Source organism: Syzygium oleosum, unplaced genomic scaffold (assembly GCF_021117445.2).
Source record: "Syzygium oleosum isolate NSW1041296 unplaced genomic scaffold, Sole_v2.1 Sole_v2.02, whole genome shotgun sequence".
NCBI lineage: Eukaryota > Viridiplantae > Streptophyta > Magnoliopsida > Myrtales > Myrtaceae > Syzygium > Syzygium oleosum.
Window position 1 is genome coordinate 19,476,261 of NW_026607486.1, and position 21,810 is coordinate 19,498,070.

Below are 21,810 nucleotides of genomic sequence, written 5' to 3' on the forward strand. Positions count from 1 at the left end.
GCAAATTTCGACTTTCTGCCGTAAGGTACAATACTTCTATCGCATGGCAAAAAGAAACGTAAAGAACCAAAAGAAATAAACCTGCCTGTGCGACAAATGCCGGTAATGAGAGATGACAATCAGGCCGTGCTGGGAGCGAGCCCGCCTGGCTCGCCCCAGAATTCACGTCGGGACACACGAATCATCTTGAGGATCATTAAACTGATCAATAACAAGTCGGCGTCGGTTCCACGCACGAATCATCTCTCCGAATTGAGAACAGTAACCGGAATTATGACTAAACGAAAATCATCAGGAGTTAACAGTTCGCTGCGATGCACGAATCGCCTCACCGAAACAGGTGAGCTAAGACAATCGGGAGTCTCCTTTCGAGGCATGAGGCTACACAAATCTGCCGACAAGATACCGTACATTGCATCCAATCAAAGCAGGATCAGCACGGACGACAGAACAAATGGAATTGGTGTGGAATTGACAATAGAGACGAGGAGATACAAAAGGATTCAAACAATCAGCGCACTTGAATAACTAGAGCGCCCGAATTCACAGGCTTCCTACCTACCTACCTCTATGAATATTCTGTCACCATTCCGATCCTACCGTAACACTCAAAAACTACGAATTGATTCGTGAGGCCATTTTTGGCCCTCGCAGAATCACCTATTTCGTGCCAAATTTCACATATTTTACAGATACATTCCTGCCTTACTCGGGATATGTAGCTATCAAAAAGTCAGCTCACGTAATGACCCGTCTTCCTCCTGTGGCGGCTGAAGTCCGACACGAACCTAAAAGAAAGCCCGCACCCCTCCACCTTACACTTGTATGGTCGCTCCCCCGTGTGCACCCGTATGTGCTCGGTCCTGGCCCAGGCCCACTTGAATGTCATATTGCAACCTTTCCACGGGCATTTGAGAGGCCTGTCATCCTCGTGGACGCGCTGGTGAAGTACTGCATATTTGTGGGAGCTGAACCTCTTTCCACACCCTTCGACGGGGCAACGATTCCGTTTGTGCACCGTCAACTCAGCCCTCGTTTTAAATCTCATCCGGCAGCCTTCCATGTCGCACCTGTGAGAGCCACCCCTCTTCTCTTTTTCATCGTCAAAAGAGACGGTTTCTTTTCTAGGTTTGACATATTTTCTTGATTCCCTAGCCTTCTTGGCAGGATTTTCACATCCTGATGAGCTGATGTCGTCAGTCCCATTGGTTGCGTCTTTCCCAGCTCTTGGCCTCAAACCTTCACAGGGACTTCTGATGAAAGCACTGCAGTTAAGTTGGTCTTCCGCTATTGTCTCCAATTCACTCTTTCTCTTCCTTCTCTTTCGTGTTGTTGATACTTGATCTACTTTAGTGGACTCCATGGTTTGTGGCTCCCTATCATACTGGCAAGGAGAGTCTTCATGATTCATCTCACCTTTGCTGTCATTGGAATCTCTTTGAACATGAGAACATTCTTGATCAGAAGCAGCACTATGCTGATCTGTAATTTCAACAGAACAAACTACACGGTTCTCATCGCTAGTTGCATTTGCAGTCTGGTCGTTTTTCGGTGATTCACAATATGAACTCCCATAGCTGCTCCCTTGTTCTTCCGAAGAGGTTCCTTTTGGAGCCCCTCTGCATGCTTCAATGAGAAGAGGAACAGACTGGTTGACCGTTCTGTGAATTTCATCTTCTTCCTCATCACCCCCATTGCAAACATGAGGATGTGGTCCCGTTGGAGAACTATGCTGAGTTGCTTCTGTACATGCAACAGCATCACCCTTAACATTGTGACCATCTTTCAATTCTAAGAATGCTGTTTCCTCATCTACTTTACAACCTGAAGTCACGTTGGCACATAGACTTGATGAAGGGCTCGGTGCACTTGGAACTTCAACAAATTCTGAATCGGTGACAATATCACTATCTGAAACTCCTGTTGTTTTGGTCGCTTTTACTATGTCTATATTTTCTCCAGTTTCAATGATGGTTGGAAAACAAGAGTCCGTGCTAACCAAAGTCTCACTTTGACCACCTAATATTTGGGAAAACTCATTTTCACTACGCCTTTGAGAAGTATTTGCAGCTGAACTGAGAGATTGTTGCTTTACATCCATCTCCTCTGAAGCTTGATTTATGATCTGCACTTCAACATTTCCCACATATGTAGTGACACTGGCAAGTGAACTTGCAACTTGTGCTGGAATCAAATCCAAGGTCAGATCCGTGGTTGCTTCAAGAACCTGGATTTCATGGCTAACATCACCCAATCCAACAGGAACTTCAACGGCTGCAGCTTTGCATAAAGGATTTTCTGTGCCACAATAGGTATTTTCTGTCTGATTATTTGATTTCCGATGTACTTCTCCAGAACTGGCGAGTGAGACTTCTACTGGTTGCTTATCATAGCGGCCAAGGCTTCTGCTAGTTCCAGTAGAACCACCAGGTTTGAACTTGGCATTCCTTCTAGTGTATTGAAGAATTATTTCTTCCTTTCTGACAGCATCACTGTCCAAGTTGTTCCTCAATATTTCGTAGTCCTTTCTTTGAAGGTTCTCACATGGCTCACACTTCTCTGGAGTATCTAACCTAGTCCTCGAGCGCAATTTCCTGGACTTCCATCTAAGATTCAAAATAGTCGAGGGGCTGTCATCAGAAAACAATCCACCCAATGTTAATGCATGTTGGACTCGATTTGATGGGGAATTCTTCCTTGCCTTTACACAATACCGCAAGTTAATGCCCAGCTTTGAGGTCCAGTCATCGTCTCTGTAACTAGTGGATTCCTGATCATCGATCGCAAGGTCTATCAAGTTTAGATCTTCCTCTGAAGCAGAATCAAATGGAATATCCCTGTACTTAAAAGAAACACCAATCTCCTCGGCAATGGCACCAGCATATGCCTTCATTTTCTGATAGTCTACAAAATCAGAATTTAAGGGGAATCAGCATAGTAACTAAGCCAATGGAGTGTGCACTTCCACAATGATAGTGAGAGCACAATCTAGATAGATGACTTCCATTACCATAATTATCATATGGTATCATAGACCTCTGCAAAACTCTGTTATCATTAAAAAAGTGAAAATCACTGAAAATTTATCTGAACTTAGGACGTGAGTTGCTTCGTATTTTCATAAATAGCTCACAAACTCAATCCAATCAACAAGACAAAGATAGGAAGCCAATTTTACCTGAATGGCAGATCACAAGCACATTTGCTCCACCTTTGGACTGCAAAAGCTCTTCTGTTTGAATTGCATGTTCCAAACAAAAGATTCGGGGTCTTAGCGATCCACCGGAACTGCCCGTACCCTTTTCTGAGTCTGTGCTTGATGCTACTTGCAATTGCACTGGAGGTGAAGCAGAATCAGAAATATTTGACCGGTCCTCTGCAGAAGAAAGGACGATAACACATCAAACACTTCAAGTTAACCTGTTGAGGTAAAGTAAAATACTCAAAGTTCAATCAGTTTGCTTTATGTTCCTCATAATAAATAAATACACAATAAAAGAAAATTGTTTTTGGGTTTTAGACGTGTGCTGTGGGCATTGGGCAGTTGTTCTGAGACCAGAATGAACACCTATTAGTCTGCATAAGAGCTAGGCAACAAGCCTTATCTCATACGTGCCAAAATTATGACTAGTCATTCTAAAATCAGCGATAGCATAAGAGGATATAAGCAAAAACATGTAAATAGTCAATTTCTTCGCCAAGGTTCGAGTTACAGGCATAAATGGGGAACTAAGACAAATAGAAATGCTGGAGTATAATTTACCGCAGGTTTGTTGGGTATAATGTTTTGTGGGTAGCAATGCTGCTGATGCCGTTTCAGATGGTTCTATCACAGACATAAACGGGAAACCAAGAATTCCGCAAGCTACACAGGGCAACGTTCCTGAATCAACTTGAAAATCAAAGAACAAATCGTCCTTGTCCACATATGAATCATTCAGCGCTTCCATGAACATTGTCATCTCTTTGAAAAGATTAATCGAACAATCATTTCCAGAATACCGGTGTGAATTCTCTCTTTCTGAGGAGGAAATGGCAGCAGTTCCATCAGGCAACTGAGATCCTTTACTCAAAGAAGGTAGCATATGAGGGTTCCATATTACCGCATGTATGGTAGACTCCTTTCTAAGAAGAGAAGATAATAGGTCATTCTCATTCAAAATGTCTTCTAGAAAGGCTTTTTTCACAGATAGCTCTCTTTCTTCTCTCAGGCGATCTTTCAGGCGAGAACTTCGTGCCCCAGGTATTAAGGACATTGGAACTCTGGCATCAGAAGAAAACATTATCACTGAAGTAACTACTACGCATAGATATCTTTCTGTATATGCATGAGAATCTGTATGCATAAGCTGACCTTGAAACAAAAGACATGGTTAACAGGTAGAGCAGCTGCTGATGAGAGAGCATGGGCAGATAATTCATCGCAGCTCTACGTACAGCAGCTTCCTTCGCAAATCTAAGCCATTGAGGGGTTGCAAAATTAGCTGCTTCACCGCAATTAAAACCTACGTTGTGGAAAAGAAAGGACCAATATAGTACCACATAAAGACAAGAATATTGTGCTGAAAGGATTTGAAACGTCCCGAAGTTTAAAAATGACATTGTAAATGTAGCAAGAAAGAATATCAACAAACCAAACCCAGAAAGTCTATGGATGCAATATTCATCTTGCAAGTGTAACCCAAGGTGTACCAAATTGCAAATAACAACCAAAAAATATAACTTCTGTCAGACACCATCTGTTATGAGAACGTAAAAAAATAAAAAAATAAACCTAACCATCAAATGTATAACGCATAACGAAATGCAAAAATACTTTATATGCCATCTGGCCACATCCTAGCACATCTTGATAGTATGAAAAGTTTTGGATAAAATGATGAAGAGAAACCTTGTTGCCAAACCCAACCCATAGGAAGGATAAAACTAGAACTTTTATTTATGTTTTGGACCTAGCATAGTTCAATAGCCAAAAGGGTAACACTTCAAATCCCTTCTGTCTACACAGATAAACCATCGTTCAGCCAGATAAAACAAGGCAGTGCCGCTGCAGTACCCAGTTCACTGTATCTGACAAGTTCAACCACACAATTCCATACTACTGATCCTCAAAATATTATATGAGATTCATGTTTTACACAATCGTGACAATCCATGGAATTGTGATTCCAAGAACTTGCCCTCTGCGTCTAGTCTCCAGTGACTTCGTGATATCTCATTTCCCCAGTGGCAAGTATGTAATAGATCATAGAAATGATGCAACAAAATGAATATTAGTACTTCTCAGCTGAATCTTGTTAATTTGCAGACAATTAACAAAGCAATTACCGTGGCTGAATCCTATATGATAAGCCCTTGGAAAAGTCACCACGAATTCACCCGGATGCTGTATTAACCTTGAAAAAAGCAAAACAAGATAACCGCATGTTAGTAATCTTGCAGACCCTGCAACTCAAACGCAACACAACCCACTAAAAAGAAGAGCCAAGGAGAACAAAAACTGACCTGCAACAAGGAATGCCAGCCGCAACAATTACCTCAGGTGACAGAAGAGTTGTCTTTTCACCCAGAAGTGAGAGAACAGCTGGAAATAAGAACTGGGCCTGGGTTAGATGATTTCGCCCATGTGATGAAGCCATGAGACTTAATACAGCACTCACTTTCCATTTTGTTGGTTATGACTCTATGTCATTTTTGAACAGCCAATAACAACTTAACACAAGATTGGGACAGAAGAATGTATCCCTAGATGGCAATTTGCAACACCACAACATACAAAAGAGTGAACTACATGATCCGATCAGGTTGATTTCAAAAAGACGGTTACTTAGTTTGCTCACCTCCAGTATACACTTGTGCACCTCTGGAGCACAGAATAGTCAACTCATGCATCCGAAGCATTAAATCAGTAATTTAGTTTCAACATATATGGTTGTTATACACATTTTCAAATTTCATCCTTCATAGTTGGCATGAACCTTTTTGTCCATGTAATCAAATATAAAGAAAAAACATACCTAAGCGATCGATATTTCCCCCATAAGCCTCCTTGCGAAGAACTTCCTCGAAAGAAAACGCATAATCTCCAGGGACAGCATACCAGGTCTTTGGAGAGCCCATGTGAAGGAAATTCATGCTATGAAGCTCATGATCTTCAACATGCCAAGCAAACCAGCTGAACAGCATACCAATATAGATCATCGGAGAAGTAACACCCGGAATATCGTCTGGCATGAAGCGTGTAAGTGATCCAGACGACCTTGCAATCACTTGTAAGTTCCAAGGACTGTTTGAAAGTTTCCAACCTGCAGTGCCTTCAAGCTCATTGCTACCAGAGTTACTTCTACGACAGGCTCGTGAAGTTTCCTCCGGCATTAAACCCGATTGAGACGGTGATGATTTACATGTCTCCAAAATTGAAGAATCATCCCCACGAGGCAAATCTTTGGTTTCACTACGATGAGAATCTTTGACATTATCTACATCATTGTTCTTGGAATTGGTTCCTTCTCTATGCCTATGGTAATCCATCTTCATCCTCCTCCGTCTATGAAAATTGCGAAACCTACCATCCTGTTCTCCAAAACCAGATCCGGGCACATCGTTAGCATATTCCACGTATATAGGCTTCTCCAAAGCCGCCTGCCAAAACAAGGCTTCCACAACCTCAGAAGAAGCCTCCTTCACCATACCCAACTGGCTACGCGCGAAAGCCTTCGACTTCGCCTCAAACTGTTCCAAAGTATACATCTCGCCGCTTTGCCAAACTTGCTTCTGGACACCCGAGTGCGCATTACTCCCCATCCCTTTCGCCCTCTTCACGCTCTGACCCAATTCCTGCTGCCTCGTGGTGAACACCGCCCTCGCCTCCCCATCGGAGCCGTTCTCCTCGGACCCCGGTCTCCGCGGGGCGCTCTGCGAGCCCGCGCCCGACCCCAACCCCGACCCCAACCCCGACCCCGACCCCGACCCCAATTCGGGGCACCGCAGCAACGACTTGTTCAGGTTCCCGAACACGTACTTCTTCGAGGGCCGGGGCAAGGGCGGGACGATCTTGCATATCCCGAAAGCGCTCGCCTCCTTCTCGATTTTGGATATATAGGCAATAGGGTCCGCGAACTCGGTGTCCGTCGGCCTAAACGTGGGCGCAAAAGGCAAGCCCTTGAGCCAATCGGGGATTTCCACATTACCCATGACGGCGAATCGACCACAGAAAAGGGAACAAAAAGGAACGACACCACCACCTCCACCCCCCTCCCCTCGGCCTACAAGAACATACCGGGCGGGCACGGCGCGGGATGCTCGAATTGAGCAACGACGAGAAGCGGCGGCCGGACACTAGAACCCTAGCCGAGTGTTTGTTCCGGTCACGAAAAGCATCAGCGGCCTCACAGTGAACTGATTCCCCGCACGAACGACACGGAGCTCGGGAAGTGATGGGGAATGGCGGACGGCTGCGGAGCTTGGATTACGGAAGCATCCCGGCGGGCAGAACCTGCAACGCTTCGTGAATCGGCGGGTTGAATTTCGCCGGAGCGAGCCACAGTGAGAGAGAGAGAGAAGAGAGAGAGAGAGATTAGAGGTGTGTGTCTAGGTTTCGAGTGACATGCCAAGGGGGCGCACGTTAGCCCCGTCCTGTGGGGGCGGGGTTACTGTGAGCCGGGGGGCCACATCGGGCGCACGGTGAGGGGGCTTAACTGTTTATCGTCCTTACGATTTGATCACCTTTTTTTTTTTTTGGTCGGAATTCTGTGGTCTATCAAATCAAACGGCGGATTTAAATCCGGAAATTTAATAATATTTAGGTCATCTATTTTTAATTTCAGTGCTAATCGCAAAAGCTATGGCGTCTCAGTGAACTACGAGGACATGCTCTTCCAAATGATAGATCCGTGTATGTTTTACCTATTTTGATTGTCTCCACGCGATAATGATGTAGAGAAAGCCGAACTCCTAAATGAGCACTTTCCGACGTATGCTCAACTTTAATGATGATACGACATCCAGTGATTTGCTTGACAAATCCATTTTTTATGAAATGAGTGTGCTTAGCCCTATCGATCCTTCTTATTTTTTGGATTTAGCTAGAAGTGTATTCACTTATCATGCATCCTTTTAAACAATAAATATTATTTTTTTTTATTAAAAAAAACGACGGATCCTTGAAACGTAACGGGTCGTAACGTTTTAAGTATACAAAGTATCACAAATCACAAAAAACTTGAAAACCTTAAAATAAACGAACGGAATTCACTGTTTTTCAATCCGACGGCCGTCGACGGGTTTTGAATCATTCGGCGCACGAAAAAAAGAAGTTCGAAAGGGATGTGTTCGTGGTGCGTGGGCACGGGGGAACACATTGAACTTTGCGTAGCCTTTTAGGGGGGGCCATGATTTGTGGCGTTGACATCTATCGATTGCACCAAATTTGGACATTGTTTGACCCGACGTTGCAGTGCTTTCGAAATTCCAATTCGGATCTGTCATGTCCTCTGTTCACGAGCGACTCTGCATCACTCGAAACATACGAATCCGCAGCGGATTCTGTGGATTTCGCCATTGCATGTCGCATGAAGAAGAAGCAAAGGGCTTTGAACGTTATCTTATTTCGATTCCCACTTGCTCGATCCTTTCGTCGTTGTTTAAGCGAGTTTGAATGTAATCGAAAGCGCCATCTGCACGATAAACAAACAAACGTACAAAGTTAAGCCAATCGGTTGATTATGTCGCGCTATGTTACGAACTTCGGACCCGCGGACCCGTAGGGTCGTTCCTAGAATTATACCGTGGAGATAACAAAAGAACTAGATTGCACGTTAGATTTACAGTACGACACAACAATTTAAAGTGGTTGATATTTAGATCTTTTCAGGGCAAATTATAAGCATTTGTCGCATCATGCTGGACATCAAATTTTGTAAACCCTTCTTTATATCTAGGGCATTAAGTGCTGGTTTTTACTCATATAAATCTTGCTCTACCAATTGAGCCCAAAAAAAAAAAAAGGCTTTGGGTATCAAAGTAATTGCAAGCTGTTGCTCGAACATAATCCAACAAAAGTAAGAAAATCAAGGAGAGATGGATCAGGATACACGGATTGTTTACTCGACATTACTAGAATCCAAGACAACATAATTCATCACGAAACGAACGAAACGAACGCACCCTACCTTCACTCGAGGCTAATACATGTACGATCACTTTGCGATTGGGTGAAGGAGTTTAATACAGCATGAATCATCTAAGGCTGTTTAGGGACCTGGGGGACCTTTACATCTATCCCTCCCCAACCCCAACCCCATTCAAAGAAGCCTTCCGGCTGCACTTTATCGCAGGCCGTGGTACATGCTCCGGTGCACGCCTCCTCGCTCCCGCCCGACTTCGTGCATTTCGGCACGCACTCCCGGATGCACTCCGGTGTCGCGGACGTGGCACGTGCCATAAGAAGCACGGCGATCATGGCGATAGCGAAAATTGTGCTCCTCATCGCCATCATCTTTTCTCCCTCTTCTGTTTAATTGGATTGCAAATGATGGCCTTGAATGCTGCGGGTGAAACCCTAATGGGGTTTATATAGAAGGGGGCTAAGTCTTAACTGAATGTGTAGACGACCGTGCTTGCCAAGAGGGGAATGCTTGTTATTGCTGTTACCAAAAAAAAAAATTTCTGTGGCTTGGAGAAAATCATGGAGACATATTAGGGCATTATGGAGTTTCACAAACATTTCACTTTGGCTTTTTTTTACTTTTTTTTGTTGGGAAGTTCAACCGGCCTCTGAATCTACCGCAAATCTTCGTCGGTATAAAACTGTACGAGTTAAATTAGAAAGAATTCCCCTTTTCGGTTTCATTAAAGTTTCAATGCAATCAAGTCTCAACCTTTCAAAAAGTGCAAATAAGTCCTACAATTTATCTACTTTGTGGAACCAAGTGCTTCCGTTAACTCCATCCGATTTGAGTAACGGAAAATACCAAAGTGGCATTCTTTTCTTAACAACAACGGTCTTTTGACAATAGTCATTATAATTTACCCCCACAGAAAAAAGAAATTCATATTCTTGGCCATGGGAAAGTTGAATGCTGCTATTGTTCTAGTTATATGTATAGTGCTATTTGATTATCTCATATTGTCCAGGTCTTTGCTTTAAGTAAACTTAGATGAACTAGAAATATAGAGTGATTTGTCATCATGAGGAAAACATGACATCCCACGAACATAGAAGGTAGAATCAATCTCTTTATCACCTGCCTTTGCCATATTATTCCGAAATATAGGACCATTGTTTGTCAGCACATACAGGCCTGTTCGGAGAGACAACATTAGAATTCACGGTCTCTCGCTGTCGCCCACCAAGGTTGTAAAGAGAAGTTAGAAAGCGAAACAGCAAGAACACGTCGAAGTTCGCTCCCCCGATTCGATTGACGCATGTGTCCGTCGATCTTTAGGGGGAGGGACAAACCCAGGATTCACTTCGAAAACGGTCAATCGATCTTTACAGAAGAGTGAGCTACATGCTTCGTGATTTGGTTGAGCTCACCAGCAAGGCAAACCCCAGTTTGAAGACATAAAGCCAGACACATTGAAAGCACCATGTGAGATAGACAGAGAGACACACAGACACATTGAAATCCGACCATTCTGAGGATCAGGATTGTTTTTTTTTTTTTGGTCTGAAGACTAGGAATGATTGGAAGGCCCATGTTTGGGGAAATCTGTTGGCTGCTTACATTGGAGTGATGTGTCTCGACCAGGATCTTCCCTTTCTGTTCCTATTTGCCCTAGAAAACTTGTCCCCAGTTAGCTGAAACTGTTTGCTCCTCTACACTAGTGCTACGCAAGAAACTCTCCACGAACGGAAAGGTACCAAATGATGAAGTCTGTCGGTGACTCAGAGAATTCATGTTTTCAGATATACACCCATTTCTCCACATCTAATATCCTGTATCTATATATAGATTGAAGTCCTAAATGAAAGTTTGCAAGTGGGTGGATGGACCTCAAACTGCGTGGGAAGATCATAGGTAACTATGCTTGTGCTTTTGACAGCTTACTAGAGAGTGAAAGCCAGACTGAACACCTGTGAACGAGTCGAGGTTCAGCTAAACTAGCAGAAAATCCGCCATACATGATATGGCGGCCCACCTAATATCCTTATCAATCTGTTGATAACACAAGCTCCACGAGGTTAAGTTTGATATAAACTCGATTAGTCACAGTTTGATGACGGTGAAGCCCAGGAAAGGGCACGGAAGGTAGCATGGGTTTGCTGTCACGTTAATAGTAAATCGAAGTTTAAAAATGATTACCTGATTTCATCAACTTTGACAGAAATTCAACCTCCGTCTTGAGAAAAATATGCATTCTATCTTCAAGATCCGTTTTTTTATGACTCGTGCTTCGTATCATCCACACGGAACCGCCTGTGACTTGACATCAACGTGTGCAAGTGTTGATTGAGATAACATGTAATGCATGAAGCCTCATCATGTCGATCGGAATTCGGAATCTGTTGGACATTAAGAAGCCATTTGGACATGCAGATGTGTTCGTCACTTCATGTACTACTATACCAAGAACTTGGAGGGAATCTCTCAATTTCTCTCTCTCTCTCTCTCTCTCTCTCTCTCTCTCTCTCTCTCTCTCTCTCTCTCTCAAACGCAGTGCAACTTGTACTTTATGAGTTTTCCCATGATCTCACTGCTCTTTTGTTTCTGATTACTACACTTTCACTTGATGGGGCATGTACATAAACAAACAACTGTCGCCAGTTAACCAATACACTTGAAAAAGTAACCCACCAAAAGAAAAAGAACGAGTGCACTAATATGTAGTTCATCATGCACAGATACACCTCTGACACTCTTTTTATCATATCATTTGAAACTTCCAAAAGGTTATGGAAACGTCTCATTATTATTCATTGAAACACCATACAATCCTGTACTCTTGTATATAAACCTCACTCTCTCCTCATCACATCTTGTCTCTCTCTCTCTCTCTCTCTCTCTCTCTCATGATGATCATGAAGGCCGAGTTTCTCAAGAAATTCTTCTCCAAGTTGAGAATCTGTGGAAGTGGCAAACTCTGGGTATGCATTTGTGAAGACGAATGTTCCATACCAAAAGACATACCAAAGGGTCACTTGGCAATCGTTGTGAGAGAGGAATGCAGGAGATACGTCATCAACATTGCACGGCTCAAGCACCCTCTCTTTCGGCTTTTGCTCGACCAAGCGGCGGAGGCTTTCGACTTCACCGCCCAGTCCTCGAAGCTGTGCATCCCGTGCAATGAAAGCCTCTTCCTCACCATCCTTTGCTGCGCAACCCGCGGCCGCAAGCCCCCCATTCATGGATCTTCGCTTCGTCTTTGATTGATTCTCCTTTTGCGTGCATCTTGGGTTAATTAGTACATGGTGTGATCGTCCAGGAATTGTAAGTTTAGTTTGGAGAGCTAGGGTGCGCATGACAATCATTCTGTGCCCGGGAACTATTTTTACTCAGAAATGATTCTTTTTGATTCTGTGCCCGGAAACAATTTCTGAGCATTTGAAGGCGTTTGGTAACTGTCCAAAATTTCTATTCCTGTGATAGAAAAGAAAAGAAATACGTTTGGTAACTACACAAAATTTCTTTTTATTAATAATATTTTAAATTGTTTAATATTTTTTTTCTTTTTTTTTCTTTCTACCCTTCCCTTCTTTGGCCATTCTTTGGCCATGGCCGGTCGCCGGCGCCGGCGCCGGCGACGGCGACCGGCCACAGGCCAGGGCGTCGCGGCCCTCGCCGCCGCCCTGGCCGCCTGCCTCACCGCCGGCCTCGCCCAGATCGAGGGCGAGGCCGAGCCTCGCCGTCTGTCGTGACGGCGAGGTTGGCTTTGCCGTGGGTCACGACGGCGAGGCCGACCTCACCGTGGGTCGCAACGGCGAGGCTCGGCCTCGCCCGATCCGGGCGAGGCCGACCTCGCCATGATCGACGGCGAGCCGCCTCGTCCAGGCGGCGAGGGTCCATCCCTCACCCTCGCCGGCGAGGGCTGTGACGCCCTCGTCGGCCTTGGGCTATGGCCGGTCGCCGGCGGCTAGCGGACGGCCTGCAACCGGCCACGGCCTAGGGAAAAACAACACAAAGAAGAAAAGAAAAAAAAGAAAAAGAAGAAAAAGAACTCATTCTCAAAATTGTGCCGAGAAACAAGAAGCAACTTTTTTTACTTCTTGTTTCTCTTCCAAAACTGTTTCTGGGCATAAATTTTTGCAAAAATATGCCTAGGAACAAAAAGTTTACCAAACGCATTTCTATTCCCAAACTATTTCTGGGAACAAAAGAATAGAAATTTTCACTGTTTGGCACGTTACCAAACGGGCCCCTAGTATATAGATTCTTTTTGAGATTATTTAGCTTTAATTTAGCCATTCTGTGTCATTTCATTCTTCTTGAATGAGATGGACCGCGTGTCGCAAGAAAACACTCACTATTTAAAGCTCGGTCAATGGTTTCTCTTGGGCTGGGCTCACCTCTGCGTCTTTAGGATGAAACCCGCCTGTTCAATTCTTGAGATTCTTTTCGGCTGTTGGGCCATAATTTTGAGATTTGAATATTAGGAATGGACCGTGACATGTCCTGAATAGATCCATGTGACATTTTGTTTTACTAGCTAGTTTTACCATTTTGGACAGAAACTTCCTACTCATGGCTTAGGCTAGTGCATCTAGGAAAATCCAAAGTTTTGATATTTATCTTTGAACTATGTTGACCACTCCGTTGGAATATATGTCCCAAAAGATTTCTTGCCTTTTTGGGCCAACCCACATAGAAATTCATACTCGGTAGGTCAACCTCTTCCAAAGTCATGCCCAAGAGGCTGGGTTGGGCATTATTCTAGGCCTAAGCAAAGATAAGCAACCTTTAACTTCTTTTTTGATAGGGGGAGCATCTTGGACTTTGGATCACTCTATTCCATGTGCCGAATATCTATACATGTAGAGCTTCGAACAGATATGCGCTCATTTTGTACGTGTGATGTGGTAGGCAGAATTGATCACAATGCATATAATATTGTATGAACAACTCGTAATGCGCGACCCATTCAATCGAGTAGGACACACCCGGACAATACTTATTGAGAGCAACTCCATTCAGGAAATAAAACATCAATACTTCAATTTCATTTTTTACGTTTGGCAGTGTTAAGTTGGAAGATATAGTAAGATACACTCGGTAACAGTTAGCTCACGATGAACTTTTTCCTTTTGGCCTATCAATTGGAGAGGGTCATACGATAGGCAATGCAGAGCAAATGTCACGATCCTTTAAAAAGAAACGAGGGATATAACGAAATGTATGCTGTATAATCTTTCCTTCACGTATATCAACATTGTTGTTACACTGAAGTTCAAGTACAAATATACCTTTTGTGGGGGGTGAAAAAGAAGGAACTGAACAAAGACATAACACGTTACAGTTAACCCAGTTTTTGAAACATGGACACTCGACCATGAAACTCTCTAAGTACATAACAAGAATAGGGCAAATAAATATGAAGCAGTCTCAATGATTGAAAATTCCTAGCAGATGGGAAGTGGAGCACCATCCCAATCCTTCAAGCACTCCAACAAAGGATCGATCAGCTTGCCTTCGCACATTGCAGAGAACACCAGATCGAAGTCCTCACCTGGTGAGGCCACCTTCTCTCCCGTGAGCAAACCAGTCCCGAGCTCTTCCCTCACGAATTTGTACAAGGGGTAGGACCTGCATCCTCTGATCTTGTTGGAGATCGCCGAGTTCCCGCTCTCAAACTGAGCCCTCGCATTCTCGACCTCTTTCGGTAAAAGGGTCTTGAGCTCTTCCTCGAAAGCCCCGATCTTTTGGAAGATGGAGGTGCTGGGATTCTTCTCTCGGTCGACGTCGTCCAGCGCGTGGTCCACGAGGACTTGCCTCAGCTTCTGCATCAGGGGGTATGTGGCGCTGCAGGGGTCGTCAATGTAGGCAAATACGTATTCCCGGTCGACGACCTTGATCAGGTCCTTCTCGCTGAACCGCGAAGGGTGGAGCTCACCGTTGGACCCGACGTAGAGGACTTTCTTGGCCACTTGGTTCACTGTGTTCTTGACGACACTCTTGAGGTTCTCTTCCAGGTGCCTCAGGTCAATGGCCTGGCACAGGGCGACCAGGAAAGTGGAGGACATGAGCTTCAACACGTCCACGGCCTCGGCAGTCTTCCTGGAGGAGATCAAGCCCAAGGAGTTCACGTCCTGGTTGTGCTGCTCCGCACTCTCGACATGGTTGGTCACAGGGTTGGCAAGGAACTGCAGCTCTGAGCAGTACGAGGCCATGGCGATCTCAGCTCCTTTGAAGCCATAATCCAGGCTCGGATTCCGTCCCCCGGAAAGGTTAGAGGGCAGCCCATTGTTGTAGAAGTCGTTGACGAGCTCGGAGAACTGCGCAAACATGAGCTTGCCGATCGAGGCAATGGCGAGACGGGTGTTGTCCATGGAAACACCAATCGGTGTCCCTTGGAAGTTTCCTCCATGGAGAGCCTTGTTCCTCGAGACATCGATCAGCGGGTTATCGTTGACTGAGTTGATCTCCCTCTCGATCATTTTGGTGGCGGCCCTGATCACTTCGATCTGGGGTCCAAGCCACTGCGGGGACGTGCGGAGCGCGTATCGGTCCTGCTTCGGCTTCTGGAGTGGGTCAATCTCATGGTGCTTCTGAGCCTCCTTCACATAGGAGCTCCCATCCAAAATGTGCTCCATTATAGCTGCAGCTTCAATTTGTCCAGGATGGTGCTTGAGCTTGTGGGTCAAGTGGTCGGTGAACTCGGGCTTCCCTTGCATGACCTCGGCAAAAATGGCAGACAAAACCTCCGAGAGGATGGATAGAATGTTTGCCTCGAACAGGACAATGGAAGCGAGCCCAGACCCGACCGCTGTGCCGTTCACAATCGCGAGGCCCTCTTTGGGCTGCAGCTCAAAGAAACCGTGCTTGATCCCGGCAAGACGGAAGGCCTCGACGGCGTTCATGGACTCGCCATTCGGCCCGACCGCCTTCGAGTTGGGCCTGCCCGTCAAGAGCCCGGCGATGTAGGACAGCGGGACCAGGTCGCCCGAAGCCGTGACCGTGCCCCTGAGAGGTAGGCACGGGGTGATGTTGTGGTTGAGGAACTTGGCCATGGTCTCTAGGATCTCGAACCGGATGCCCGAGTAGCCCTGGAGGAGCGTGTTGATCCTCACGAGCATCGCGGCCCGGGTCGCCGAGTGGGGAAGCGTGTGGCACGACTCCGTCCCGTTGCCGAATACCCCGGCATTCAAGAACCTGGTCCAATCAGGAATTCCGTCAGCCACACAAACTCATTCACAGCAAGGAAACGCGAATCTCGAATTAAACACTCAACGCCTAACTCATTAATCATAGAGATAGGTCACTTTGTAGGGCCGTGAGCTAGCCGAAACTACCCGGACACAATCAAACATAAAGACGAACAATGCAACATGAGCGGTCACAAATACACAAACCCCAGTTAAGTGCGAATAGGCCAGAAAACATTCATGGCAAGAGACCATCGTGTCGAAACTTAGATCTATCGATGACCACATTCGAATTCTATCCTCGGGCCCGGAATTTGGCGGCCGATGTCTGCGCCCCCCTAGCATAAACCGACCGATCGAGTACTCCGTACGGAATCTACAATTTGGGAAGTATACTAAGGAAATGAGTTGGAGAATAAGGAAATTTCGCTAAGGGATTGATTGAGACTGCCAACTGCTTCAACTTTCTGGAGGACGACCTAAGTGAGTCGCCACCATCAAGATTGCACGAGGTCGTACGTCACAAAGCGGCCATTAATTGAAGACGAGAAGTTAGGTCCTTTGTGCTCGTTGTCTTCGAAATTGATTATTACGTGTTATCTCCCATTTAATTTTTGGATTATCTAATATTTGAAAAATTTTAGAAATTAATTTTTGGTTGCGTTTGGGTTGATTCTTGCACGTCTAGGTCTGCTGCTATATATAGCTCAAGCTTTTCCAAATATATATAGTTTTTTGGAAAAGCTTGAGCCGGCACTTGGCAATCCTCCACGAGGGGACAATTTATACCAAAGACGACAAATATTGATTTTAAATTAAAATAAGGAGATTACTTGATTATTTTTTTTAAAATATTCTTGTAAAAATTGGATGGGAAGATGGGGGTGATGGGGACGGACTAACTGGTTGTTTTATTCTATTGTTTGCTGGTGGATCGTTATCAAGGTGTATGAACAGAGCAAACAATAATGAAAAATCCCATTTATTTATTTTTTTTAAACAATCTGTTGCTTGTGTGTTTAATTAAAAAGAATTAATATGCTAATTGGTACTTTTGTCTCCGGCCTCATGTGAGCTTGTGAATAACAATGTCTTCACATGTTAAAAAATAAAATAAAAAACTTGAGGAAATGAGTAGACTAATCTCTCGCAACTGGCGGGTTAGGTTTTAAATATTTTGATAATTTTTGGTGTCTTTTAAATTATTCATGGAAAATAATTTGATAAAAAGATATGAGAAACTCGATAAAGTCCCCAAACATTAGTATTTTCTTCTCCTGGGCTATTTATGCTAACAAATTAAACAGAGGATAATTCAAAATTGTTCGGTTGCTAGATATTATTCATTTCCCATTTTAAAAATAGTCGGAAAAACATGAATTAACACGAATTTACCATTTGCACGCGTCTTTCGTTTTGGTAGAATTTTTATTTTTTTGACGGGAATTTCATTTCGGTAGGTGGATACTTGCTAATTAAAAGTGGGAGGCACGAAATAAATTACAGAATCTAAGACAAAAAATTTCCGCGTAACATGACAGCATTGGTAATTTCCACGTAACATGACATCATGAGCTCATTACGAGAATTCTACCTACCCCCGTCCCACATACAAACGTACGGCTAATTTATCTCCACGTACATATATTTCACATCACCATAAAAATTAAATGGATAAATAAAATAAATAAATTGGTAATTATCTCGTTAGTTGGCTGCTTAACAAGTGTTTTCGAAAAATTTTACGAATATTTGGAGATTATTTGAAGAAATAATATTAAGGCGGCACCCATTTTATTTATTTATTTATTTTTGTTACCTTATGAGCTCAGTCTGCAGAGCACCACCTTGCTTGGTCCTCCTGTGCGAGGTGGCGCCGAAGCCGGTGGTGACCCCGTAGCTGTCCGTCCCATTGCTCATGCTCTCCATGACCCAGTCGCTGCTGGCCTTGACCCCCGGCCGGGCCGCCTCGGACAGCTCGACGGCCGCCCCCGCGCCCCGCCCCGCGATCGCGGCGACCTGCGCGATGGTCAGCGTCCGCCCGCCGAGGCACACCACGGGCCTCCGGGACTCCTCCACCATGCGCTTCACGTCGTCGAGGTGGCTCCCCTTGAGGGACTCGGCGGCGGCGCCCCAGTTGAGCGGGTCGGCCACGCAGAGCCCGAGCTTGCCGCCGTTGCGCGCCGCGTCCCGAGATATCTCCATGTCCATCGCCGCCGTGAGATGCGAATGCTTGAAGCGGCCGAGAGAGGCGAGAGGAAGAGGGATCGAAATCGAAGGAGGAGGACGACAGGTGTTTGCGTTTATGTCTGTTCAATGGAAATTCAAAGCGAGTGAATTTCCTGAGTCTTACTCACCTGCAAACTGGACGTTTAAATAGAGAGATACGGACGCTTCCTCCTACCCCCGGCCACCATTGAAGCGCTGGGTAGGTTAGACCGATGGGTTAGTTGAAATCCTCCCGTGGCCGTCGGATCTCAGCCCCCGGGGCCCCACACGGGACCGGCGGGATCACGACACGTGGAGGACATGTGTGCATGTTAATGATGGTGCGCCTTTCTTCTATTTAGGCATCCTGTTTGGCCGCTTCGGTGCGTCCAAAAAAAATAAATTGGAAAAAAACGAGGAATGAAAATTCGAATGCTGGAAACGCTGGGGCGTTTACCCGTCAAAGGGGGTTGGTGAGTGAGAGGTGCACCGGTGGGACGCACCAAAGCGCCACGTCATCGGCGCCAAAACGACGCGCGGTTTATGATCGGAAGTTCGGAACCATGTTTGCATTAACAAAAACAAATGCGACTAAATCCGGACGGGAAATGTAGAAAGAGTCGTCCAATACGTCTTTTGAGAATTTTTTCGCTTTTAAATTTCCCGCGGCGTTATATTATTTATTTTTCACCTTTTTTTTTTTCTAATTTCTCGCTCCGCTGTTCCGGAGGGAGCAGTGGATACGACGACGGCGTCTTCCCTAGGGGCGATTTCGGAGATTTTCTTCAGGGTCAGAGTCAATTTCCCGAATATAAAATTTTCCCGATTAGGTTTGAGTTTTTCTTGAATTGGTAATCGTGGGAGTGAACTGGTATTTGGTGTCGTATGAGCGATGACAGGCGACACATTGACCCTGTTCCACTGCAATTGCTTCGCCATTTGAGAAATCAATTAAGATTTGGAGTTTAGGGCACATCGAGGGAAGGAAGAATCGGAATTGCATTATTCGATGCGGAGGAATTTGTATAATGTGTTTTTTGAGAAAAAAAGATGGATCTTATAAGTAATATCAAGACAAATTTTTTTTTTTAACGAGACGATCAAAAGAATAGAGCAAACCAAGTCAGTTGTTTCCGCCGTGGAAAATTGGAAAATATTTACGAAAAATGAACGATTTGAAAAATATTTTCATAAAAACGATCGATCGCCTTTATCGTTTCAGATAATTAGCCGATGGAAAAAGGCTTTCATAATCGAGAACAATTTTATGTCTAAATATCTTCATGGACGGTAAAAAATAATTTCGTCCATTCGGTTTTTGTAAGCGGTATAAGCGATTATCTCCAGAAATTTCATTTTTCGGTGAAACAAACGGCACCTAAGGGCAGAAAACCGAGACCCGATTTTAAAAACCGTTTCCCGTGAAATTGCGCCACCTAGAAATAATTAGCACTAAATTACTTCTTCTTTTTTTCTGCTCAAATTGCTTGGGATCTTGCCAATATTTTTGAAATACAAAGTGGGGATGAAGAAGTGGTCTTGAGTTGACTCCTCCATGGTACTTTGAGTATCGACACGCTTTGCATGAGCACCCACGCCTTGCGAGCGATCACCAACCCCCACCATTTAACAATTGCGCTTGCCAAGTCATCCAAAAAAACACACTCCATCTCAATCTCATCATCGTCGTCATCTTTGCGTAATAAGGAACCGGTCAATTCCTTCCCAAAGAAATCGGCACCACTCCTCCTCAAGGTGATCTTTCGTCCCGTCCATTGACCCGATCTTTCGATATTTCACGGGAGACGCGCGGCGTAATGCCTTGCACCGCCGAAAATTCCCATTCGTGTCCGTGTCCGATCCGAGCATGTCGGGTTCGGAGCTCCGTCGAGGTGGCATGATGAGCTCCGTGGGCCCGCGCCGCGAGGGCTTTTTCGGGAAACTAATGGAGCCTACGAGGAAACATTCCGTTTGCAGAAAATAAGGAAATTGGTTCCGACAGACCATGCTCGGACCAAAACCAATGCACCAACCAATGGCGACGTTGGGGGTCGGTGAGCCTCTTGCACTACTCAGCACAGAAATCGATAAATCTCAAAACGGATTTCATTGCCGCGGGTCCCAAAGACATTTGATAAAAAAATTATATTTATGTAACTTTCAATGTACCAAATGCCCTCTTTATATGTACAGTCAATGCTTTAAATTTTTTAATATTTTTCTTATTAAATATGCTTAATATGTGCATGGGGATACTCGTTAACAAGACTTATAACCAAAGTCGAAGAGCGCTCCGTGGACATTCGTTAGGTATATTTTATTCGGGTAATTGAATTTCGAGGCTAAGATTGTGCGGAACATGAAGACGATAATAACATTGGAACCGTAGAATTTCTTCAATTTGTTACTTTCAAGTGCCCATAAGGCACCATTTAACAAAATCCATAACAGAAAGGCCGGTTTCAATTAGCCATATTCTACTAATTTATGTCCGCTCATTTATTTTTTAAGGGTGTTGTTATTTGTTAACGAGGGTCCCGAACCTTATTTTGAATAGTTTAATTTTCAAGATCCTCAATGTGCATAATACGAGGATAATCAGTACATTAAAAACTATATAAAAAAAATTTGGTCACTTCGCAAGTGCTTCCGAGTGCTTGTTAAGAAGACACTAAAGTTGCATCATTCTCCTCATTTTTCAGATGATTCATTCTTCCAAAAGGGAAAAAAACATGTGCGTGAAGGCATTTGCCGCTTAATCACGATTGACTATACTTTTAATATCTTGATAACCTCGGATGTCTTGACCCTTCGGAGCCCTTACTAATTGATTAATTGCACATTTTTTGTATGACACTAAACACTTTGATAGCAAGAGACAAGTACACCGACAAATTTATAATCTAAGAGAATTAATAAGACGAGCTTGTTTGTTGGCAATTAATTAAAAGACAAATCTATTCTTTTGTTTTTCCACCGTAATTTGAAATACTTACATTCCAAAAACTCATGAAAAGCGATATATTAATCCACGTGTTGATATTTATATACTGTAAAAGTCTCATGTCGTAAAACTTTTATTGAATAAAAAGCAAAATCCAATCCGATCGCAAAATTCAGTGCAATATCGACATCTCGATGTCGCGATGTGCGTGACAAATTTTAACTCAAATTGGAAGAGTGCATAGGGAACCTTTTTGTCTTCATATGTATTGATTAACCATGGATTCCTTTTCTATATTGACTTTTTCCCAAGCAAAATAAATTGCATTCAGATCAAAATTGCTCTATTATTCCATGGC

The 21,810-nt window shown here is 44.2% G+C and overlaps 2 protein-coding genes across 2 annotated transcripts; both read right to left on the reverse strand.

Moving 5' to 3' along the window:
* Positions 1-448: 448 nt before the first annotated feature.
* Positions 449-7,569, reverse strand: LOC115673076 (lysine-specific demethylase ELF6). Its single transcript, XM_030595126.2, has 7 exons — positions 6,018-7,569; positions 5,506-5,584; positions 5,329-5,396; positions 4,355-4,505; positions 3,764-4,263; positions 3,179-3,376; positions 449-2,904 (listed from the first exon to the last, which is right to left on the reverse strand). Exons 1-7 carry the CDS (start codon positions 7,192-7,194, stop codon positions 734-736), a joined length of 4,344 nt encoding a protein of 1,447 aa, XP_030450986.1. The 5' UTR covers positions 7,195-7,569; the 3' UTR covers positions 449-733.
* A 6,753-nt stretch (positions 7,570-14,322) lies between these two features.
* LOC115663250 (phenylalanine ammonia-lyase-like) lies at positions 14,323-18,584 on the reverse strand. The gene is made up of 2 exons (XM_030585270.2): positions 18,120-18,584; positions 14,323-16,307 (listed from the first exon to the last, which is right to left on the reverse strand). Exons 1-2 carry the CDS (start codon positions 18,509-18,511, stop codon positions 14,558-14,560), a joined length of 2,142 nt encoding a protein of 713 aa, XP_030441130.2. The 5' UTR covers positions 18,512-18,584; the 3' UTR covers positions 14,323-14,557.
* Positions 18,585-21,810: the final 3,226 nt, after the last annotated feature.